The 25,550-nt window shown below is 40.4% G+C and overlaps 1 protein-coding gene and 1 long non-coding RNA gene across 5 annotated transcripts in view; one reads left to right on the top strand and one right to left on the bottom strand.

Moving 5' to 3' along the window:
* MCF2L2 (MCF.2 cell line derived transforming sequence-like 2) overlaps positions 1 to 25,550 on the bottom strand; it is a 259,475-nt gene that overhangs the window by 148,463 nt on the left and 85,462 nt on the right. For 3 of the 4 annotated variants that reach the window (XM_061414608.1, XM_061414617.1, XM_061414625.1), the window contains exons 4-10: positions 24,353 to 24,443; positions 21,992 to 22,111; positions 14,457 to 14,573; positions 12,973 to 13,122; positions 4,584 to 4,708; positions 3,886 to 4,000; positions 3,166 to 3,285 (exon numbers count right to left, since the gene is read on the bottom strand). In XM_061414608.1, the coding sequence (XP_061270592.1) occupies positions 3,166 to 3,285; positions 3,886 to 4,000; positions 4,584 to 4,708; positions 12,973 to 13,122; positions 14,457 to 14,573; positions 21,992 to 22,111; positions 24,353 to 24,443 (838 nt within the window). The remainder of the gene's footprint in view (positions 1 to 3,165; positions 3,286 to 3,885; positions 4,001 to 4,583; positions 4,709 to 12,972; positions 13,123 to 14,456; positions 14,574 to 21,991; positions 22,112 to 24,352; positions 24,444 to 25,550) is intronic. The other variant, XM_061414634.1, reaches the window with a different exon arrangement.
* On the top strand, positions 5,375 to 11,835 carry LOC133246421 (uncharacterized). The gene is made up of 3 exons (XR_009736033.1): positions 5,375 to 6,312; positions 10,175 to 10,328; positions 11,278 to 11,835. It is a non-coding gene; the product is annotated as an uncharacterized LOC133246421 (long non-coding RNA).

Here is a 25,550-nt window from a genome sequence, read left to right as displayed (position 1 = left end):
AAGAATGAGAGCTGAGCACCCAAAAGACAATTAAACCCTCAAACCAGAACAGGGTAAAAGAGCAGGTTCAATTAGTATGCAAGAGGATCTGGTTAGAGTTGACTCAGAGGTAACCTGTGAGGATGATACCACTACACAGAATAAGGAACCTGGCAACAACCCAGAAATCAGTGTGTGGTTATGCTGCAAAAGAAGCTAAGAACGTGCTGAGAAAAGACAAACCTCAAGCATATTTTAGTAGATTCTATCCAAACATCACCTCTTTCCTTTAACAATTTACAGGACAAAGAGATTAGCCAAGCCCATATCACTTGAAGAAACAATCCACTTAGAAATCTGAGTGAAGGTATGTTTAAAAAGTCCTGATTATTAGATGGCTTTGTTTGGATCACTCAAAGGCAAATGGAAAGGTCTACTGCATCCTTTAGAAAACAAGTAAAAAACCAGGGTAAACAAGGCACAGAATGGGTAAAACCAATGTGGACTCTGTGGGTCATCTGCAGTGGGTGAGTCAAGCTGGTTCAGGAACATTGCCCAAGAAAGCTGTCCTGTGACCACAGGTTTGACCCCTACCCACAGTCAGCGATTTTTAAAGTATGTACCAAAGATCACAAGTCTAAGGAGGTGGGCAGAAGAGAGAATGTGAATGCAGTCATGCAGATCCACCCTCAGTACTTAAAACACAACCCAGAGCACTGTCCAACAGCTTTCTATCCCACCGAGAATAAAATCTAATCCTCACCACCAGTGCTCCCATCTGTTCTTTCCTAGCTCACCACAGTCCAGCCACACTACTGGGACTCTGAACCTCATTTCCACCTCAAGACCTTTGTCCTTGCAGCTTCTCTGCCTTGACTGCTATTCCCTAAATCTTTGCAATGGCTATCCAGATCTCAAAGGTCTGAGAGGCCTTTCCTAACTACTAAAGTAGTATCTCCGACTCACTTTCTCTTATGTCCTGTAATTTTCTCCATCTCATTTGTCACTATCTGATGTTGATTTATCTGATTACTGTCACTTGTCTGTCTCTCCCCAGTAGAACGCAACTTGTGTGAAAATAGGGTCTTGACTGATCAGTCCTGGGTGTTCCATTGGAAGGACTGATGTTGAAACTGAAACTCCAACACTTTGGCAACCTGATGCAAAGAGCTGACTCATTTGAAAAGACCCTGATGCTGGGAAAGATTGAGGGCAGGAGGAGAAGGGGATGACAGAGGATGAGATGGTTGAATGGCATCACCAACTCAATGAACATGGGTTTGGGTAGACTCCAGCAGTTGGTGATAGACAGGGAGGCCTGGCGTGCTATGGTTCATAGGGTCACGAAGAGTCAGACACAACTGAGCGACTGAACTGAAACTGAACTGAACTGTCTGGTTCACCACTTATAGCCACAGAATCTAAGACAAGGAATACCTGGTGATGAATGAATACCTTCCTATCAGGTCAGCAGCTACCTTTGTGTATGTATTTATATATAAAACAATATTTTTCAAACCAAAAATGAAGGTACTGGGATTGATGAGGCATATTTTCCCTAAAATATGAATGTACATAAATGAAAATGCATAGTATCCACATTTAATAAGGAGTTCACTTGAAAAAAACTAAAATTACATAAAATTGAGATTCTGAGACTGAGTATCTCGGAGACTCTGAGACACAGATATCACATACACAAAATTCAGCTTTTTTTCACTGTTTAATAAACATTTCTCATAACTCATGCCTTCAGCACTAAAGCAGTTAGCTGTCAACGATCACGGATAACAGGGTGCTCACAAGGGAAAGGGGGGACTGCTGAGTGAGAGTCTGCGTGCACAGGTGGGCCTGCGTGCTCATGCACTGCAAAAGTACTTTCAGCTCAGAACTCACAACTGATAGCTCTTAAAGCCAGACTGGCCTTGGCTTACATTTGTTACCATTTTTTTTAGGGAATTTCCTCACTGGCTCAGCCGTAAAGAATCTGCCCACCAACGTAGGAGATACAGGTTCAATCCCTGGGTCAGGAAGATCCCCTGGAGGAGGAAATGGCACCTACTCCAGTATTCTTGCCTGGAAAATTCCACGGACAGAGGAGCCTGGCGGGCTACAGTCCATGGGGTTACAAAGAGTCGGAAACGACTTAGCAACCAAACAACAACAAAAAATGTCTCTAACAATAATGTGAATGTCAAACGCTTAACTTTAATGTGCATGTCAAACACCTGGAGATCTTATTAAAATGCAGATGTTGATTCTGAGGCGGGGCCTGAGATTTCCCCATATTTCTAATAAGTTCTCACTGAGGTTATATCTATGCTGCTGGCTAGAGGATCACACTTTGAGAAGCAAACCTCTAGTACCATGAAATTACCATCTACCATAATCTAGAGGAAGGACGCCTCCAGATTAGCTCAGAATGGAAATGGCAACTATAGAAGACTTAGTTTCCAAGAGACAAAAAAGGGGCCCTAATTAAAGAAAAGCAGAGAGGAACTTCTCTGGTAAGAACTGACTGGTCTTTCTTAATTTGTAACAAGCCAAATCTGTAAAGATTGAAGATAGACCTACTCCTAAGTGTTGATCTGTGTATAGATCGTGGGAAACTGTTTAACTTGGTTATGAGAACTTTAGGCATATATTCCTTTACAAGCCTGATATTTACAGCTCTTTGAGCATGAGAAATGAGAAAGCTTTACCAACTCTGTAGCAACAGAACTGATGTGGACCAATTTCCCCTTTTTCACCACCTTGCTTATTTATAAAACTAGTTTTGTTTCTGATTTCTCCTTTTAAAGTTTCCCCTCCTTACCACCAAGCCCACGTCCACATCCGGCCCAGTGGGTAACACACCCAATGTGACCTTACTTCCTGCTATTCCTCCCTAGCCTTGTCACTGAATAAATGGGCAGGGCCACCTGGAACTCTCACCCCACCTAAGCCTCCACCCTAAACTGGGTGCTCTGGCAGCCTTAACAGAACTTGTACTGCCTGCATTATTCCTTATAGTTGTTAATGTGCATAATTCCCTGGGGACCTGAGGGTGGGCATGGAGTCACTAAAAAGTATTTGGGCAATCCTGTGTCTTTTGGCAACCTTCTCACAATTAATGAGTGGCCATGATCTGTCACTATCCACAGGGACCTTCTTCCCAGTCCACAAAAATGGAACAAACAAACAAACCTGGCCTTCTCCTTCCAGTTTTTTGTGTTCCTTAAGAAGTTGTTCCACATGCATCACACTGTCTCCGATGTCAGAAAACTCTGCTTGCTCCGCCAACAAGTTATCCAGGGCTAGCTTAACCTACAAGACATATTAGAAAGCCCAGAAATAAGCCAATGGACATCTCATCTGCAGGTATAGGCTTGTCATACTCTAGACAACTTGAAAATCCAAAAACAATTCAGGATATGTGTATATCTATATAGACTTTTTTTTAAACAGCTTATCAGCTTTCAGATTAAACTGGAGGTACTGAAATGCCTTAATAAATACCTCATAAATGTGATGAATGACTGAAGAATAAATTCAAAATGCAAATAATAATGTTAAAAGCATATCATCTAATCCCCAATTAAAGTAAATGAAGTATGTAAAAAAAAAAACAAAACACCTCGGGGTGCTGAGACAATGTGTAGATGGAATATTGAAGCTACACTGAATCAAAAAGGAAGGTAAACCATCACTGAAATACCATGTGGGAAAATAGGATTCTGGTACATTGCTACCCCCACCTAAAAAGGTGAGAGAGGAATTAAAAATATATAGAAGGGACTGGATTAGGAGAGGATGCAGAGCCTGATACCCAGAGTTCAAGGGGGAAGAGAGAACCAGAAATCACTGAACTGTGCACTCCCCTAACAGAACCATAAAAGGAAGTTTTATTAAAGAAGAAAATAACACCTCACAAAAACTGTGTTCAAAGTGCTGTAGTTGTAGGTATTGATTAAACTTCAGGTGATGCTCAGACCAGAACTGACTAAAGGCTTTTTGTGTTTCATCCAACTGAACTAATAACCTGTCAAGAAAGAACAAGAAAGGACATGTGATTAGCGTGCATTTCCACAGGCTCATGCAGATAACACCCATGTTTTGAGTCAGGGTTACTAATTGTGATGATCTCCTTACTTTGAAGTCTGTGTCACCTATGACTTTTTCATGGTTCAGCTGGTTCCCCATTTTTCAATCAGGACACCCTCAGTACTAGGCAGAAACCTCAGATGCAGCTGCCATGCTTTAAAATGTGCCCCAGGTAGCCTTACCTTTCTGCCTATTTCTTTCCACCTAAGAAGACAGGTGTGCAAACACAGCACCTAACCAAACAGTTTTTTGGCATTGAAGGCTCAGTAAATACTACCATATTCCTTGACATCCTGGGATGAAAGTAGATCATAGGAGGAGGGAATGGCTTTCTCATAAAAAGATCTCTGTAGATGGATGCCAGAAGGACACTATGGTTTTTCCTTTGTTGTCTCAAATATTCTTCTTCCTTGACCCCACCAAGACCCATCGGCAGCTGTTCCAATCTGTTCTTGGTTGTTTCACATCATCGGTTCTATGTATTCTCTCCAGAAAAATCAGATACCACCCTTCTCACTCACCTTTCCATGGTAGCTACATTCTCAACTTCATTGAGACTGAGTTTGCTGGTGGGACTTTTGGTTGCCGGTTCTTGCATGCATGACAGCAATGTGGCCCCTTGCTTTCCAAGTAATTTCAGCTCACCCTAGAGAAAGGAAAATACAGTCTGTCTTAGAAGAAATTAAAAGCAAATTTTAGGTAGACTTCAGATGAGTGCAGTGGTGCATGTGTGCATGCTAAGTTGCCACAGTCTGACTCTTTGTGACTCTATGAACTATAGCCCACCAGGATCCTCTGTCCCTGGGATTCTCCAGGCAAAATAATGGAGTGGGGTGCCATTGCCTCCTCCAGGGGATCTTCCCAATCCAGGGATCGAACCTGAGTCGCTTATGTCTCCTGCATTGGCAGTTGGGTTCTTTACCACTAGCACCACCTGGGAAATCTGAGTACAATGCTAAGTATATTTTTATTATATTATTATATTTAGCAAATTAAGTGCTAAGTAGAAGTCAACCTATAGCTTTTTAAATAGATTAACTTCATCCTAATAGATAATACAAACACATGATACAAAATTCAAAATATACAAAACAGTACATATTGAAAAGGGGCTTAAGAGGTGGTGCTAATGGTAGAGAACCTGCCTGCCAATGCAGGAGACATAAGATGCATGTTTGATCCCTGGGTCAGGAAGATCCCCTGGAGGAGGGCATGACAACCGACTCCAGTATTCATGCCTGGAGAATCCCATGGACAGAGGAGCCTGGTGGGCTACAGTCCGTGGCGTCACAAGACTCAGACGTGACTAAAGTGACTTAGCATGCATACATGCACATATTGAAAAACCAAGTGTTATGTCCACAGCCCATCCACATTCCCACTCCAAAAGCAACAACTCTTAAATTTTGTGCATATCTCAGGTTACTATAAATTTAAAATAATTAGTTAATAAAATCTGTTTTTTAATCCAAAATAGTGGCCAGAAATAAGAAAATGGCAGATATCGAATGTTAAGTGATGGAAGATGCCATACAGGTAACCATGGTCTCATCAATAAACACCTGCCAGTCCTGCCCCTACCCCAAAGTGTGGCCTTGTTCAACTATCAAAGTACAGAGGAGATGAGCAGCAATTTCAGTTTGACATGGGAAGATTCATATTTCCAAGGCAATTCTATTCTCTCTTTTTACATGGGGACTTAGGGCATTGCAACTGGGGAAGATGTCAGGTTATCTCCTTCCAAATCCAGTGGCTCTAGTCCTCTACTTGCATAGTGCACGCGATCTCTCAATGCCGTGATCATTACATATAAGGTAGGCCAAAAAGGATGGAGTCTGGCCTAGAATTTTGCAGCTGTGAGTTTGGGGTTTCATTCCTGGATCACTCAAGATGCTGGTTTGGTATGCCCTAAAGGTAAGAACAGGCCCATAATTACCAAGCAATCTCCTTGATGCACACAAACACAAAATCTCTTCCTGCAGGCTAGCCACAACCAACCTCACTGATGCAGAGCACATTCATTCCCCGTGGAAGGGTTTTATACTCTCCACTCCAGTCACACAGAAATTCAGGCCCTCTCAACCTTATACCTTTGCTCCTTGTCCCCCATCTCACCTCGGGATTCATCCTTGGGAAGGCCTCCACTACCTACACCCAGCCTCAAACTTGTCCTAAGACCTGGGCTGATGACAGATTTGACTCCTCTGATCAAAATTCTCTGGACAGACCCTGTGGCTCTGTCCTCTCCAGGTAATGCCCCAAGTCTGCCACCTGGCTGGTATTCCTGCCTGGGAACTGGTCATAACCCTTCTTTTCCACTCTCAGGTATCAGCCCTCATTTCTTATCTCATCAGTGCTCATTAAATATTTATAGGTTGGATGAATTAAAAATAGTCTAAAGAAATAAGGTTGCAGATGGATTAAAAACAAGATATGATGAGGGGAGAAAAAAGCAGTCATTAGTAAATGCTCTTAGCTTTTCCCTTCTCCTTCTCGCTATACAAAAGCTTCAATAGGGTTACCCAAATCTGCCATAAACATGGAGGGAAAGACTGAGGAACCATGGTTCTTGGACAGCATAAAGGTAAGTTGCCCAACCCCAAAATGCAGTTTGTCCTTGTTCACAGTGGTGACAACTCAAAATATTTAATACCTATATGGAGCAGACCACTGACAAATCAGCACAGAAGTCACATACAACCTGATGATTGATGATTGTTGCCCTAGTCATTTATTTCATTAGGATTTTCTAACTCTGTTATTTGTTTACATTTATTAGCTGTTTCCTGAAAAAAAAAAAGAGAGAGAGACTTTTCATGTTTCAAACTTTAAAATTTTGAAATGAAAACAGACTTACAAAGAACTCCCATATACTTTTTCATCCCTATTCACCAACTGTTCATGTTTTGTCACATTTGCTTTCTCTCTCCTTCCCTCTATTCCTTCTTTTCTCCCTGCCCCATAAATTGTTTCTGAACCATCTAAAGTCATTCACCGATATCGTGCACCTTTTGCCCTAAGAGCATGACTCTTAAATACCCACAATAGTAAAAAAATATAAATGTTTAACACTGATACAATATCTAATATGCAAATTTCATATTCAGATTTCTCCTGTTGTCCCAGTAACATCCCTTATAAAATTCCTTTTTCTATAATCCAGGGTCCAACCTAGACTTGAACACTGTATTTAATTGTCATATCTCTTTAGTCTTTAATTAGGACCGGTTCTTTGGCCTTTTATTCTTTTAATCACTCACATTTTAAAAGAGTATAGGCCACTAGATAAGTTTTCTATTATTTTGGGGGTTATTATTACATACTCAAATTTTTTAATATTTTTGGTATGTTAGTCAGTTGTAGTCATTATTGTTTTTGATGGTTAAAGTGTCCAACTTTGGCCATTGTGAGCCCCTCTTTGAGCTGGTTCTCCCTTTTTGATTGAGCCTTGATTAATCTTTGGGACCTTTCTAGGTTTTTGGCAAAACAAAATATTCCAGGTCCTTCTTGTATTTTCCTTTCTTGTCTTTTATATTTTCCTATTTCTCCAAGGAGTCTTGCTTTCTCTTGATAGAAAGTGATATTTATAAATCAAGATCTGAGTGCTAGCTAGCATATGCATTGTTACTAGGGTGTCTTTGCTTCCAGGTCCTTTTGAGTGAACAAAGCCAGGAAACATGTTTTCAAAAACCATCAGATTATATAGGTATTTTAAATTCCAAATAAAATTAATATTATTATTGGGATTTCCTACAAAGAAAATAGAGTCAAATTTACAATGCCAGCACAGTTTTCCCTTGTTATCCACAGGGGATTGGTTCCAGGACCCACCTCAGATACCAAAATCTGCAGATGCTCAAGTCCCTTATATAAAATGATATAGTATTTGCATATAACATACAGACATCTTCCTGCATATTTTAAGTCATCTCTAGATTACTTACCTAATACAATGTAAATGCTATGTAAGTCATTTCCAGGTACAAGGCAATTGCCATTTTTTGCTTTTAGAAATTTTCTGGAATTTTTTAAAGTATTTTCAAACCACAGTAGTTTGAATCCTTGGATTAAGAATCATGAATACAGCAGTCAGACTGCATAGCGATCCTAGTAGGTATAGCATTGCAATTATAATTTTCATTTCTCTACTGACTAATGATATTGCAGATGTCTTCACGTGCTTTGTACTCAGTCGCTCAGTTGTGTCTGACTTATTGTGATTCCATGGACTGTGGTCCACCAGGCTCCTTAGTCTGCAGGATTTCCCAGGCAAGAATACTGGAGTGGGTTGCCACTTCCTTCTCCAGGGCATCTTCCCTATCCAGGGATTGAATCTGTGTCTCCTGCATCTCCTGCACCAGCGGGCAGATTCTTAACCACTGAGCCACCTGGGAATTAATGTCCTTTATATTCCTTCTTTGGATATGTGTGTGTGTGTTAAATAACTTTAGTTGTGTTTGACTCTTTGCAACCCATGTCTATTCAAATCCTTTGCCCATTTTTATTTTTTAATTTTTACTTATTTTTTGTTTGGCATTGCTGTGGCTTGTGGGATCTTAGTTCCCAGATCAGGGATTGAAGCCAGGCCCTCAGCAGTGACAGCAAGGAGTCCTAACTACCTTTGCTTGTTTTAAAATTGAGTTGGAAAAGGCAATGGCACCCCACTCCAGTACTCTTGCCTGGAAAATCCCATGGAGGAGGAGCCTGGTAGGCTGCAGTCCATGGGGTTGCTAAGAGTTGGACAGGACTGAGCGACTTCACTTTCACTTTCACACATTGGAGAAGGAAATGGCAACCCACTTCAGTATTCTTGCCTGGAGAATCCCAGGAATGGCAGAGCCTGGTGCGCTGCTGTCTGTGGGGTCACACAGAGTCGGACACGACTGAAGCGACTTAGCAGCAGCAGCATTTGTCGTTTTATGGTTAAGTTGACCAGAATTGGTGTCATATCTACAAAACCATTGCTTAATCTAAAGTCATGAAGATTTACATCTGTATTTTCCTCCAAGTGTTTTATAGTTTTAGACTTTACATTTAGTTCTTTGATCAATTTTAAGAGAATCTTTATATATGGTGTGAGGCAAGCCTCAATTTCCCTTGCTTCATGTAGATGGGAACTTGGTTCCCAGTTGTCCTACAGCCCAAGGATCTTTAGTTTTGTTCCCATGGAAAGAAAATATCCTTGGTCTTTTTTTTTTTTTTTTTTACTGCTGGCATTCGGGCTGGAGGAGGAGCTCAGGGACTTGCTTCTGGGAACATCTATATATGTTTTGGGGAGTTTCAGTGAGTTTTCTCTTGTGCAGATAGGATCCCAGTGGCAGCAGGTGAGTGTGGCCATACTGCTTGTACACTGAGAGATGGCCTGTATTCTGTCAAGGCTGCCTTTCCTCAGAAAATGAGAGCTCTCCTTGGAGAAGGATCCAATTATCAGAGGAGTTTGGGGTCCCTGTGTGTACATGCTCTAAAGGTATGCTCCAACTGTTCATCCATGTGCAAGAAGTACCTGCAGGGACGGGATAAGTGTGCTGAGTTATGTGTGCTTGTCTTGATTTATGAGGACCTTAGTCTCCCCCAAAAGAAGACCAATGCTGAATGTGTGTACAGGACTCTCTCTTCCTTTCTCTTCCTCAGATGGTATAGCCAAGTAAAGTGAAGTGAAAGTTGCTCAGTCGTGTCCGACTCTTTGTAACTCCATGGCTATACAGTCCATGAAATTCTCCAGGCCAGAATACTGGAGTGGGTAGCCTTTCCCTTCTCCAGGGGAGCTTCCCATCACAGGGATCGAACCCAGGTCTCCTGCATTGCAGAATTCTTTACCAGCTGAGCCACAAGGGAAGCCCATGGTATAGCGAAATCACAGAGAAAATAAAGTTTCAAGTCTTAATATGAAGCCCAAGTGCCCACAATCTTATTGGACAGAAAATAGCACATATTGCTATTGGGAGCCTTTTTGATCATAAATATGAATTAAAAGCCAACATGTGGCTCTGCCTTAAGGAAAGAATTTATGTTTCTTCTAGAGAAGAGCTCCTTTAAAGTGGTAAGTTTGCTTGAAAGTTTGATTTGTTTCTTCTGCTATGTATGTTCTGAGACTTTTTTTCTTTGTAACCAGATTGGATTGATATAGGAGTGTGGTCAAGACAGAAGAGATTCTTTTGGTTGATAATTCTGAAGAATGTGGTAACAACTACACACAGAATCAGTGCACAGGCTGTAAAAGTTCTCAAGTTCAACAACTCGCCTACTTTCATTGGCTGATTGTAGAGGTAACTATGTACTTATGTGAATCTAAAATAAGGGCTCTCAAAGATCCCCTGGGGAGAGGAAATCAAGAAACCAAGTCTCTTAATGCTGTGTTGTTCAGACAAAAACTCTCCAGGATAGGAGGAAGCCATAAATCACACACTGTAACTCGTATAGATATTTAAATAGACTTAAAAGTTCACTGTTCTGAGAATCAGTCTTACACTATTTTTTCATTTGGAAAAAGATGCTTTCTAAATGGAAAAAATATTCAATTAGTCATAGAAACTTTGGTTTAAAAAGTAGATAAAATACTCTAATCAAAATAAAATAAAATTATATATAAGTGATCATAAAACTGAGTTATTAGTAAAAGTTTAAACAGTGTTCCTTTTTTTTTGTAATATAAACCCTTTCTCTCTAAATCATTTTTGGATCAGAAAGAGGAAAAATCTAAATCTAGTTTAATGATTTTGGAATTTTTGCTTCTAATTTATAAGATATGAAGCAAAGAAATCAAAGTTGTACCAGGTCAACAATTAGTAATCACAGAAGAAACACTATGTATTGTCTTTAAAAGAATATTAATATTACTTGGTCAAATAAAGACCGAATAATTTAAATTTAACCCAAATTCACTTAATACTCTTTTTTCTTCCAGTTCTACTGAGATATAATTGACATATAGCACTGTGTAAGTTTCAGGGTGTACAGCACAATGATTTGACTTGGACACATCCTGTTTTAATTCCAAGAACTGCTGGCTACTGTGAACTAAAAAAAATGACATTACTCCATCTCGGAGGCTGGTTCTTTCCCTCCCTTTACCTCCGTGGAACTCTACCTGTGTAGAGATGACAGAATACTTACTTATCTACCTTCCCTATGAACCCTCACTGCACCTACAGCTGGTTTCAGCCCTCAGATATGTGTCCTCATCTAAAATCCAATTTCTGTTTATCTTTTCCCCAGAGGCCTCCCTGATTGGCCACCTGGTCATCTTGATGCTTCTGCTCTGCAACCTCTCCCAACTCTTCTTGGAACGACATACAGAACATACGTGCTCATGAGCCCAGGCTGGAGCCCTGTTCACAATGCCTTCCTACAGGCTCTGATGTTTAGCATCACACCCATATATTAACTGATGCTCTGCAGTCTCCTATGGTCTGTGACCTGTGTGCATGGATCACCAGCCCTTTTGTAGCAGACTTCAGAGAGGTGCCCTAGACCCAGCCTTCCACACCCCATGCCATCTTCCAAGAACCATGGGAGGTGAACTTGGCTAATATGTTTGGAATGAAATAGGTCAAGCTTCTAAAAGACATTTCCAGGGAATTTGCAGGTTTCTACAGTTTCAAACCAGACCTTTTGATTACTCAGAGTAATTCTGAGAATATATTTTGAACTCTTTTTGGTAACCAAGACCTTAAAGACAGAATTAAACAGTTTTCCCTGACACACAGAAGAATTAATTTGCCTCAAGTACCTGACTCTGACTTCCCTAACTAAACTATGTGTTCTTTGAGTTTACATTTTGTTTGTTTCCTTGGAATGTGATGGTAGGTCATAAATAGATGCTGAATAAATAAAAACTCAACCACCTAGCAAAGCAAAATGTTTGCATATTCTGGGTCACAGATAAGAGAGTTCAGCTCTTCTTATGCTCAACACAGCAAGGATACATGTAATGCTATGATGTATCAACCTTCTATCCTTGATTTGCTGCCTTGGGAGTTCTGGAGTGCTTGTGTGCTTAGTCTCTCAGTGGTGTCTGACTCTTTGCAATCCCATGGACTGTAGCTGGCCAGGCTCCTCTGTCCATGGAATTTTTCAGGCAAGAATACTGGAGTGGGTTGCCATCTCCTCCTCCAGGGAATCTTCCCAACCCAGGGATTGAACCTCCATCTCCTGTGTTGTCTGTATTGCAGGCAGATTCTTTACTCACTGAGCCACTGGGGAAGCCCTCTCTTGCCAAATAATAGCTTTGGTCTGTTTGTGCTTCTGGTGGCAGAAAGGGGCTGGCACCCATCCAGTAAGACCTGAGAAGATTTCTCTTTACTGCATGGCCTAAAAGAATCTGCCAAGCTGCCTTCTCAGCAGGTTCTGACATGCTTTTATGAATCCTTTAATAGGTGCCTCTCCTTAAATCCAATTCAGAGCACTTTCATAGTCCTATTTCTCAAATTGGTTCCCCACTGAAAAAAGACACATCCCTGAGAGAAGTGAAGCAATAAGTCAGTTTATTATTCTGCCCCAAAACTTCACAACAACCTCAGGAAAACTTATGCTTCAAGAGCCAACTCCCATCCCTCCCTCCTTCCCTGCAATTTCAGTCCATTATATCCTGTTCTGTCCTGAGCAGATCATAGGAGTGTGCACCTTGAATGGATGCTCACACACCTTGTCTCACCAGCACCACACCGGAATGGGTTCCCTTTGGAGGGGCTGCTTTTCACAGGTCTTACCTTCAATCCTTTTACATGTACTACCAGTCATTCAAAGATTTTTCTCTTCATATATTGCCTATCTAGAAGATTAAAGATGGTTAGTGGCTGCCAAGTCACTGGAGAAGAGGGCTTAACTTTTAGTTTTGCTCCCAGAACTCTCCAAGAAGCTGACCATCTGCCAGCACAGAGGCTGGCCTCTGAGAGATCACTGACCACTCACCTGCAACTTGTTCCACCGCCTCATGTGGGACATGAGAAGGTCTTCAGTGGAAGGGATGCCTCTGGGCAGCTCTGTTGTAGCCAGGCAGGCCCCAAAAGTCTGAAGCATCTGGGCAGTGGTCTTCAATGCTAGAGCAAAGTTTTCAACGGCCTGGAAGGTCAGACAATCATAATAATGTGAATGTTTTCACCAATATACTGCCTTAACAGGACAGAAGTATTTCCTGAGTATACACAGTAGGCCATGCATTGAACTTTGTGCTCTACATTTGTCTAGCACCTCAGTAATCTAGAGTGGCAGGCATTTTATCTCCATTTTATAGAAGAGAGAACTAAAGTTCTAACAGGTCAAATCAACTGGCCAAGATCATATTACTAGGGCAGTAAGGAAGGAAAGAAGGCAGGATCCAGTCAATCTGTTTTTTGTCTTTTTACTTGTCAGGAGTTTTTGGCTTTTTTTTTTTTTTTTGATCAAAAGGAATGGCAAATTTGAAAGGATCTTGGGCACAGATGAGTAACTTACAAATGTAACAGTAAGAACTAAAACAATCAGGTGTAAGGCCTGGAAATGTCATCCTAGAAATAGGGAAAAGCCAGAGGTTTCCTGTGGTGAGTCCTATTAACAAAATAACTTGATTCCATGCATCTGATTAGTGAATAATCACTAAGTGGAAAAGGTGCAAAGGAACTGACCCTCATAGGGTGACTCAAAGAAGTTTGATCTTAGTCTTGGCTCTGCCACAACTTGACCCTATGACCTTAGCTAAATTACCTCTTCACTCTGAAGATCTGTTCCTTTATCTGTGAAATAATTCTTTATTGTGAGGACCTGTCTAGGGCATTATATGATGTTTTGCAGCATCCTTGGCCTCTACCCAGGATATGCCAGTTAACATCCTTCTCCCCAAGTTATGATTATAAAAAATGTCTGCCTAAAAACATTGACAAATGTCCTCTGCAGGCAGTATCACCTTCAGCTGAGAACCCACTGTGTTAGTCCCATTTTAACAGAGGAGCAAACAAACTTAGAGAGGTTTAGTACCTCACCTGAGCTCAGACAATACGCAGCGGTGTCTACATTTAGATGCTGCTTCTTCTGACTTGGCAGGTTTGAATCCGTCTGTACACTAGAATTATCTGGGGAGCTTGTAGCCCACTAATGCCTGACAGTCATCCCAGATCAAGTATATTAAATTCCTTGAGGTATAGCAGAGTATTGGTATTTTGCAAACTCCCTGGGTACACTCTAAATCAAGTCCCCCGAGACCACTATATCAGAAAATGAGGCAAGATCAAAGTAATCAGCAGGAGAAGCCCTAGCTTTTATCCTTCCACCCTTTCTCTCCCTCAGCCTGTCACTTAGAAAACCCAACCTTCTCGATGTTAGGTAGCCATGGGCGATGACTGTCCAACAGTTGATCTTTAAGTCCCTGTCTCTAAAACACCAGGAGGGACACTGAGAAGGGCACGTAAGTTGGTACTCACGGTTCGATGATTTATCCACTGATTGTGGCGATATTCCAAAGTTCCCCCTAAGTCTGCTGTCAATTGGCTTTTGTCAATGTAGTCATGAAGGTCAGAAACGGAGTTTAACATGACAATCTATAACAGAAAAAAACTTAATACAGTCCTCAGAGATAATTAAGTAGCTCATCAAGATTCTACTAAATAGTACTTCAACTTGGCCTGATTAGGCATTTATATCCAGTAGAGAAACATCTGAAAATCTCTTTCCATTTCCCCACTTTGAGGGAGGAATAGGAGTGTTGAACAGCCTACAACAAAATGATGAGCTCAGTTCTAAGCTACCTATAAGTCAGGTCTTGTTTAGCTAAATTTTTGTTAAAAGTTTCCAGGTTAAGATACACCCTTCAGCCACCAAAAGCAAATGCTGTACTGAGACCTAAAAATCTGCAATGAATATTCCAATAAAGGGTGGACTGGTAAATATGAAGATAAAATTATAACAACAGGACCCATTGAAGAGTATAGATTGAGAAGATTCACTACACTGATACCCCTTCTATGAAGAATGGTGATATGCCCCCAACTAATCTTGAGTGGAGGAAGTTTGGAGGTGATAGGGAGTGGGTTTTCATAAATTAGTGAGCCTCCTGCTGAATGAATGCCCAGACATCTACAGAAGGATGACACACTCCAAACTGTCCCTTTTTCCTCCTCTGCAGTGTTTCTGCAAAGGGCATGGTCCCAGCTCTGTCCCAAGGACCATATCACACCCCCTACTGACTCCCATCTCTGAAACACCCTACTGTAGCCTTTAACTAATGACTTATATTTCTTCAGTCATTGATTGTCTTGACCTGTGAGTATAATAAACTTCTTCCTTCAAAGCCTTGCCCTCTTTTCCTCCGGTGGCAGTACTAACTTTACCATGTCATATCCAACATATACATTCTTAGAACAGATTCTTGGTCAGAGGACATGAGAATATATGCTTTTTTCCCTAATATTATATAGTATTAGTCAAGTGATAAATCTACTTTAGAATGAAACAACATGGATGTTGTTTTATGCTAAGTGAAAAAAGTCAGACTGTTTTATGCTAAGTGAAAGCCCAAATGTTTCATGCTAAGTGAAAGAAGTCAGACTCAAAAGGCACCCTCAGGGAAAGGCAAAATTCTAGGGATGGAGAACAGATCAGTGGCTGCTGGGGTTAGAGCTGAGTACAAAGGGACAACATCAGGAGATTTTGGAGGGTGATGAAATCAGTGTGTTTCTTTACTGTGGTTTTGGTTAAATAACACCATGCGTTTGTCAAAACTCATACAACTGATGCTGGGAAAGATGGAGGGCAAGAGGAGAAGGGGGTGACAGAGGCTAAGATAATTGGATGGCATCACTGACTCAATGGACATGAGTTTGAGCAAACTCTGGGAGTTGGTGATGGACAGGGAAGCCTGGCATGCTGCAGTCCATGGGGTCACAAAGAGTCAGACACAACTGAACAACAACATTCAACTCAACATCAAAAAGAGTAAATTTTACTGCATGCAAATAAAAAAAAATGGAGAAACAGTTTCACTATGAAACTTTTTTTCTCTTTGAATCTTTAATGGGTCAAGAAGGAAAAACATTTTAAATTCTACAAAAGAGGGGAAGCAGAATAATTTCACTCATCAAACTCATAGAACACACTGAGTATGTAAACTTGGCCTTAAAATAGTTATTCTGTGTTTTCTTAGATTCTGAATTTGTCTATTTGGCATCCTTTCTTCACAGGGTCAATTATATTAACTAAATTAACTTATTTTCTGTATTCTTGATGTTCTGGCATTTATGGTCTCACTGACTGGGGAGAGGCTAATTAATTTTTAGAGATTAAAAAAAAGGACTGGAGGGAGCACATCTATCATATGAAAACCAATTCCAAGCCAGTGTCCCCCAACTACTTTCTTAAATAACTCTTATACAGCAAGTCAACCTTTCTGCTGCCCTAAATCATCCTAGGGGACTTCCCTGCTGGTCCAGTGGTAAAGAATTCACCTGCTAACGCAGGGGACATGGGTTCAATCCCTGATCCAGGAAGATTCCACATGTTGCAGAGCAACTAAACCTGTGCACCTCAACCACTGAGCTCATGCTCTACAGCTCTTGAGCTACAACTACTAAGCCGTGCGCTACAACTACTGACGTTCATGCACCCTAGAGCCTGTGCTGTGCAACAAGAGAAGCCAACACAATAGGAAGCCTGCACATCACAACTAGAGAGCAGCCCTTGCTCACCACAACTAGAGAAAGCCCATGTGTAACAATGATGACCCAGTGCAGACAATTGTGATAATAATAAAATGAAATGAAAAAGTAAAAAAAATATCATCCCAGGGCCAAGTAACAGGCAACTAGAGATTCACTTGCCCCAAAGCCTGCTGGAACTATTTCAACCAGTCAGTCCTAAACTGGTTACCCTGCCCTGCCTTGCCTTTCCCATGGAAACCCCAGTAAAGGCTCTGGTCTACACTTTCCCTTCCCCTCTGCTCTGCACCCTGGTCAAAACTTGGTGCTTCTCTGTGGCCCTGAAAGGCATCTGATGACTCTCCAACCACCTTTGGGACCTTTGAGTTTAAGAAACTTCTTCCTTCAAAGCCTCCTTCTCATCTCCTCCTGTGGCTGGTACTGACATACCATTTCCAACATGTACATTCTTAGAACAGCTGTTTTACATGAAGAATGTCATATTTTTTCAATTTCAGTATACGTTTATGTTCTTATCTATAGTTTCTTAAACTGTTGTTTAAGTTGCTTTCAAAGAGAACTATGATATTTAATTTTGAAAGGAGAATTTCCTGTACTCTGTTGCAAAGTTCATTTTAAGAAACAAATTTGCATGTCCATAGCCTCTTTAGGGATTTTTGCAAGACTGCCTGGGCCACTTCATATAATTTTGTGAGGCAGCCATGAATACAGCTGTTCCAAGATAGACAAGTGCCAGCAACAGGCACTTAGAAACCACTTGCCATATCAAAGCACCCCTCTCCTCAAGTAAAGGTACAGCAAGGCTCAGTGACTTAATTGTAATTACAACTCTGGTCCACTTGATTTTTTTGAGTCATGCAAAATGAACTCCTTTTTCCTTCAACCTGTGAAAATATAACTATTACCTAACTAGAAATAAGCAGGGAGATGCCACAGTAAGATGGGCCAGAGAGCTGTAAGGTAAAGTACTAATATTGCAACCATATTTTAAAAACAAAGTAAAGAAGACAAACCAATAACAAAGCAGCTTAAACTGTCATTTAAAAGGCAAAATAGGTCTAGCAATTTCACTCCTGGATATTTATTTGAAGAAAACCAAAACACTAATCAGAAAAGATATATGTACCCCTATATTCACTGTGGCATTATTTACAATAGCCAAAATATGTATGCAACTGAAATATCTATCAATAGATGAATAGATAAAGAATATGTAGCATATTCATACAATAGAATATTACTCAGCCATAGAAAGAATAAAATCTTGCCACTTGTGACAACACAGATGGACCTAGGAGGTATTATGCTAAGTAAAACAGGAATGGAATATATTGTATGATTTCACTTACATGTGGAATCTAAACAAATGTGCAAACATTAACAACACAGAAACAGTCATAGAAACAGAGAACAAACAGGTGGTTGCCAGAGGGGAGGCAGGTGGGAGAAGAAAGAAATAGGTGAGGGAGGTTAAGCGATACAAACTTCCAGTTGCAAAATAAATGAGTTATGGATATGAAATGTACAGTGTGGGGAATACAATCAAATACTATGTAATATCTTTGTATGGTGACCTAACTAGACTTATCATCATGATGATCAGTTTGAAATGCATAGAAATATCAAATCACTCTGTTATGTAACAGGAACTAGCAGTGTTGTAGATCAATTACACTTCAAAAACAAATAAGCAAATCCATAGAAAAAGACAAAATTGTGGTTACCAGAAACAGGGGTGAGGGGAGGGGGAATTAGTTGAAGGTGGTCAAAAGGTAATTTCCTGTTATAAGGTAAAACAAATACTGCTGCTGCTGCTGCTGCTGCTGCTACTAAGTCGCTTCAGTCGTGTCCGACTCTGTGCGACCCCATAGACAGCAGCCCATCAGTCTCCCCCGTCCCTGGGATTCTCTGGGCAAGAACACTGGAGTGGGTTGCCATTTCCTTCTCCAATGCATGAAAGTGAAAAGTGAAAGTGAAGTCGCTCAGTCGTGTCCGACTCCTAGCAACCCCATGGACAGCAGCCTACCAGGCTCCTCCATCCATGGGATTTTCTAGGCAAGAGTACTAAGAGTGGGGTGCTATTGCCTTCTCCGAAACAAGTACTAGTAATGTAATATATAACATGATGAAGATAATTAATACTGCTATTTGTTATATATGAAAATTGTTAAGAGAGTAAATACTGAGCTCGTATCATGAGAAAAAAAATCTATTAAAAAATTTTTTTAATCTATATGAGATGATGGATGTTCACTAAACTTATTGTGAAAAATCACTTCATGGTGTATGTAAATCAAATCATTATGCTGTACACTTTAAACTTATGCAGTGCTGTATGTCAGCTGTATCGCAATAAAACTGGAAGAAACAAACAAATGAAAAGGCAAAATATATGCTGAAGTTTGAATACATCGAGCTTGGTAGCTAGGACTCTGAATTCTGTAGTGCAACAGAGTGTGAGAAGAGCTCAGTCTCCTATGGAAGGTGCAATGCTACTCTATGAGGTAAACATTTCGCATTGAAATACATTCCTACTATATGAGTCCATATTTTGGTGACTAAGAGCTTTTTTAAAAGTTCATTTTAGTGTAAAATTAAAAGTATATTGATGTGGAGAAGACTCCTGAAAGTCCCTTGGACAACAAGAAGATCAAACCAGTCAATCTTAAGGGAAATCAACCCTGAATAGTCATTGGAAGGACTGTGCTGAAACTGAAGCTCCAATATTTTGGTCATCTGATACAAATAACTGACTCATTGGAGAAGTCCCTGATTCTGGGAAAGATTGAGGGCAGAAGGAGAAGAGGGCATCAGAGGATGAGATGGCTGGATGATATCACAAATGCGATGGACATGAACTTGGGCAAACTTCAGAAGATGGTGAGGGACAGGGAGACTTGGTGTACTGCAGTTCATGGGGTCCCAAAGAGTTGGACACGACTGGGTGACTGAACAGCATATTGGTAGGGAGTCAGTATACACCATCACAAATAGAAGCAGTTAAAGACAGTATCGAGACAAAGCAGACATTCATTCTCTCCTTAGTGTCAATGTACCACATGAAAAGCAAGGCATAAGCCACAAACGTGTCTGTCAATATATTATCACTTGCAGAGGTGTGTTTTATACACACCAGGGCAAGATGCATGATGTTTGTCAAATGTTCAGTTCAAAGTCCAAACCTTTTGAGTTACAAGAAGCAATTGTCTAGTTGTCATCTCTGAAGGGGAAGAAAGCTTATGAGGCTCATGGCAAGTTTATTAACTTCTTGTAAGGACTCATCCCTTCTCTAATATTAATTGTCACTCAATTCAGGAAAGCAGAATAAAAAAATCCATGGCTCACATTTCCCTTAAACACTCAAATATTTTAAAATAAGTATTTACAATAGAATGGAAAATTCATTTTGATTCTGGTTAATATCAAAGTATAGGGAGACAGTATTTTAAGAAGTTTGGTTATTAATACAAAATGGACCTATTAACAGAGGGAAAATAAGAATGGAAAAGAGAAAAATTCCTTGTTTGAGGTGATCACTAAGTTTTCACTAAGAAGAGCTACATATTTTCTCAGAGCAATTTAAATTAAAGTCGGGGTGTTTTGGGGTTTATTTTAAACAGACAATATATGTAGGTGGTAACAAATTCAAATAGGAAAGACTCTACAGTAATAGAAAAATAGTCTTCTTCTCACCCCTTCCCATAGACCTCCAGCTCTACATCCCAACCACTTACCTCAAAAGTTCCCTTAGGCCTCCTTCAGGTGTCCACTATCTCCACCACTAACAGAAGCCACTGTTTTAATTTTCTATCATCATAGCTTAGTTTTACTTCTTGAAATTTATGGAAAAAGAACCACAGGGTATACAATATCTAGCTTCTTTCTTTTAAGAGAATATTTCTGAGATAAAACCACATTATTACATGCTTAGTACTTCATTCCTGTTGCATAATGTTTTTCTTTTATATTAATTTGCCACAATTTCTTTATCTATTCATCTATTATTGGGCATATGTTTTCATTTCTCTTGGGTGGATCATGGGGCAGGTGTATGTTTAACTTTACAGGAAACTGCCAACTGTTTCTACCATGGTTGTACCACACCTTACCACTTTTGATGGCTGTAAAGTATTTAATTGCTTGGGTAGACCATAATTTATTTAACCAGCCCCTTGTTGTTGTGCGTTATGTTTTTTCCAACCATTTACCATCACAATTTGGTAATGAGTATCATTATATATACAGTTTTATGTACCTGTGTGATGTATCTGCAGAATAACTCACAGGTAGGTCAGAGAGTGTATACATTTTAATTTTTGATAAATACTGTCAATTAGTCTTTCGTATTAGTCACTACCAACTTCAATCCAATCAACAAAGTCTGAAATGACGGTTTGCCCCATATCTCTACCAAAATTAGAGGTAAAATTTTTAATCTTGTCATTTTAATTAGTTTTCCTTTTTTGCATGGGCTTCCCTGATAGCTCAGTTGGTAAAGAATCTGTCTGCAATGCAGGAGACCCCGGTTCAATTCCTGGGTTGGGAAGATCCCCTGGAGAAGGGATAGGCTATCCACCCCAGTATTCTTTGCTTCCCTTGTGGCTCAGCTGGTAAAGAATCCAGCTGCAATGTGGGAGACCTGGGTTTGATCTCTGTGTTGGGAAGATCCCCTGGAGAAGGGGAAGGCTATCCACTCCAGTATTCTGGCCTTGAGAATTCCATGGACTGTATAGTCCATGGGATCACAAAGAGTCGGACATGACTGAGTGACTTTCACTTTCACTTGTATGCATATCACAAGGTTGGTTTTAATTTTTACTCACAGTTACCTATATTTTTCACCCCCATATTTTAGATCCTTATTTTCCTTTATTTATACTATTACAATTTCTCTTCCTTTTTCAATCTCTTTGTACAGTCTTGGATACCATCTTTTACATAATACCTCTGGATTTATATAATTCCAGTACTCCTTTACCCAAGTCACTACCCAACTCAAAAACCTTCACTGGATCCCCATTGCTTACTGAATTAAATCTAGACCTTCTGTCCTTACACTTAAGACATATTCCATGTGCCTTACCTTTTCTTCCAAAAGATTATCCTATACGTAATTCCAACAAGAATGGGGCTTCCCCAGGGACCTCACATAAAGTGTGTACTTCCTGCTTCCATGTCCTTACACATGCGCTTCCCTCTGCCTAGAATGCCCTCCTCTTTCTCTACCTTCCTTAGAAATAAGCTCATGTTCTATCTTCTCCCCATGCCCTAAATAAATGCAGACAAGACAAAAAGGTCATGCTTACCGGCACTTTCATTTTAAATTCATCTCTATAGTACTTAATGCCAATGTCAGTGAATGTTCTCTGGATAAAGCGAGATGGACGAAGAATGAGTATGAGCTGCAAGTTTCCTGGAAATGCTACCTGGAAGGATCATAAAAAGTGTCAGTGCAAATGTCAGATCAATCGGTCTCCTCTTGCCCAAGATTATAGATGACAAAGTTAAAGTGGACACCCTGGATGCCTAAGAATTAGAATATATTTCACAGCTGAAAGAGATCTTACTGCTCATATAATCCAAACCTCTCCTTAAAAACCAAATTAACCAAACAACAATTTTTTTCTGATTAAAAAAATAATTTACACTCTTTATAGAAAAATTCAGAAATTTATAATAAAGTATACATTAGAATAAGAAAGCCACCCATGATTTCATAGCCACTCTTAATATGTCAATCTAATTTTTTTGTTGTCTAGTTACTACATTATATCTGACTCTTTATGACCCCATGAACTGTAGCACACCAAGTTTCCCTGTCCTTTACTTCTAGGCCATTTTCTTGGCTTAAATATCTTTATCATAAACTCAAACTGTAGAAATATTTTGCAATCTGCCTTTTAACTTAGTATCATACCATGAGCTTTTATTCCTGATATTAAAAATCCCTTGGAATGTTTTTATGGGTGTGCAATTTATTTAAACAATCTCTTATTGTTAATGATTCAGACTCCATACTTTTACTATCATAAATAACAGTAAAATGAAATCTTTACACATTTTGGAACATTCTTCTAGCTTCCTAGAAGAATTACTGAGTCAAAGATTTAGTATTTTAAGGGTTCTTAAAGCATCTTATTTGGAGAAGGCAATGGCACCCCACACCAGTACTCTTGCCTGGAAAATCCCATGGATGGAGGAGCCTGGTAGGCTGCAGTCCATGGGGTCACTAAGAGTTGGACACGACTGAGCGACTTCACTTTCACTTTTCACTTTCATGCATTGGAGAAGGAAATGGCAACCCACTCCAGTATTCTTGCCTGGAGAATCCCAGGGATGGGGGAGCCTGGTGGGCTGCCATCTGTGGGGTCGCACAGAGTCGGACACGACTGAAGCGACTTAGCAGCAGCAGCAGCAAGGCATCTTATTGCTAAGTTGCTCTCAAGAAGCATTGCCCTCATCTTGAGGTAAGGGCCTGAGTAATGAGAAAACAGGTTCATTTAACAACTCAGTGGCAAAACTGGGAATCCAAGTTTCCCATTGCTCATGGTTTTCCATTCTTTCAGGAGTTCTCAAGAACAACCTCCTGAAGTATTTATTGAACAATAACCTGGCTTTTACCCTGGAATATTCTGACTCATTAGGACTGGGATAAAGTCCAGATATTTGTATCTTTAACAAGCACATGAAGAGATTCTGACTGGTAGTCATATTTTTGATCCCAGCACTACGGCATCTTTTACACATAAAGGTGATCAGTGTAATTCTTGGGCAAATTAGACTCAAGTATTAGATAATTCGAGTATTATCTATGAACCCTGGGAAACCAGAACTCTCTAGAGGCCAGACCTTTTGAAGAGTCATGGGCACTGTCAACTGTCTGTGGCTGAGTTCACGTGGCTGAGTCCTTGGTCTGAGGTCCCTACAGGGAAAGGATGCATACACTTGCCGGAAGGGAATAAATAGGGGTAAAAATCAGACTAATAAGATGGAAAAGGAAAACAATCCAAGGTTGTGCAATTTAATGCTAAAAGCAAGCTCATGTCACATACTGTCTGATTTTGCTAGTGTCTTTTGAATTTGTGAAAAAATAATTTGAATACTAAAATGAAGACTGTCATAAAATTAAGTGATCCCCAAAGCAAACCTTAAAATGAGGGTTTGGGTCTCAAGAGTTTACTAAAGAGGTGACCCCAGTAAACACAGTTAGGAGTATGGGGCGATGGTGAGACAGGATGGCTAGAGAGCCAGTGTATCAATGAGGGGAACTGCTATGGGTAAGAAGGGCTGGGTCTTCTGAAATTCTGTGTGGAATATACCTCAGAACTGCCCCACTGAGGGGTGCAAATGCTGGGGTGTTTGTCCACTAATGCCCATAGCGCAGTAGTTACAAGTCACTCCTGGAGCATTAGCTTCCCAGCTCTCTCTACCTGCTCCTCTCCAGTGACCAGGAAGGTCAATCAGGTAGACAGACTCATGCTCAGGAATGGTCTGCAAGTGACCTTTGGGCAGCATAGAGGATATGAACGTGACACAACAGCCTCTGCTACAAAGACTTTCCCAAACTTGGCATAAAATAACTGCTACTTCCTGGTGACTTTGATGCAAAATAGTTGAATAGATAGTTTAAATTATGTTTATAATAAAATATAAAAATAAATATTTACAGCTATTCGTGTCAAGGATGCTTTTATGGAGCTCCACTTGTCCCTTCGTCTGTCGATAACAATGACGAACCCGATGCTGGCAGCCTCCATGCTGCAAAAAAGGGTGGTCAGTATCAGAGACAGTGAAACACGTGGATTCTGTTGGGCTCCCTCAGCAGAGTGATTCCACTGCCTGCGTGTCACTCCAGGCTTGCTGTGCAGAGCATGAGGGGATGACCAGGTCTGATTTCCCCAAGAAAGTAACCGGCTTCCTCTCATCTCACCTGGCAGCCTTCACAAAGCAGAAATATTTCATGTCTCAAATCCTCTCAAGGGCTCTATTTCTGGCTGGCAAATGTATGAAACCCTCAACAAGCAGAAGGATCCATGTAAGTTGAGCACCACATGTCCCAATGTAGACAGAGGACCTTGAGGTCGAGCTCTGCTATCTTTCCACTCCTAAGACTGATGCTCATGGAGCTATCAACATGCTTCCTTAGAAGTCAGTCCCACAGATGTTCGGAAATAACACACGTCAATGGAAAAAACAGCTCCTTTCCAGCACCTGGTCATAAATGGCCACAAAACCATAAGTACAAGGAGATATCAACTTCATTAAGAACAAAAAAAAGCTGTTTGGTCCCCTCTGAAGTCACGACAAAATTCTCACAAAATTTTTAAAGACTAAAGTCCTAAAAGGGAAAACATTTTTCTTCTCTCTCTTTGGGAGGAAACTGGGAGGAAAGAGCAGGACCTTTGGAACCTGGTTCAAATCCTAGTGCTGCCACTTGACTAGCACTGAGATTTGGGGCAATCACCTAACCTCTCTAACCCTATTCCCTTGTCTGTAAGATGAGAAAGTGAAAGTGAAAGTCACTCAGTCGTGTCCAGCTCTGCAACCCCATGAACTATACAGTGCATGGAATTCTCCAGGCCAGAATACTAGAGTGGGCAGCCTTTCCCTTCTCCAGGGGATCTTCGCAACCCAGGGATCAAACTCAGGTCTCCTGTATTGCAGGCAGATTTTTTACCAGCTGAGCCACCAGGGAAGCCTGAACACTACCAATCATGAAGTAGTTACGAGCATAAATTTTGAAACCAGAATGCTGAAATTTGAAACATGAATTTATATATTTGTGTGTATGTATGTGTGTGTATATGTAAAATTTTCAACTCAGAAAGTGAGAATCTTTGGAGAGACACTTTAAGATCATACAAA

Source organism: Bos javanicus, chromosome 1 (genome assembly GCF_032452875.1).
Source record: "Bos javanicus breed banteng chromosome 1, ARS-OSU_banteng_1.0, whole genome shotgun sequence".
Lineage (NCBI taxonomy): Eukaryota > Metazoa > Chordata > Mammalia > Artiodactyla > Bovidae > Bos > Bos javanicus.
Note: the sequence above shows the minus strand (reverse complement) of the source record. Positions and strands in the feature narration are given on the sequence as shown.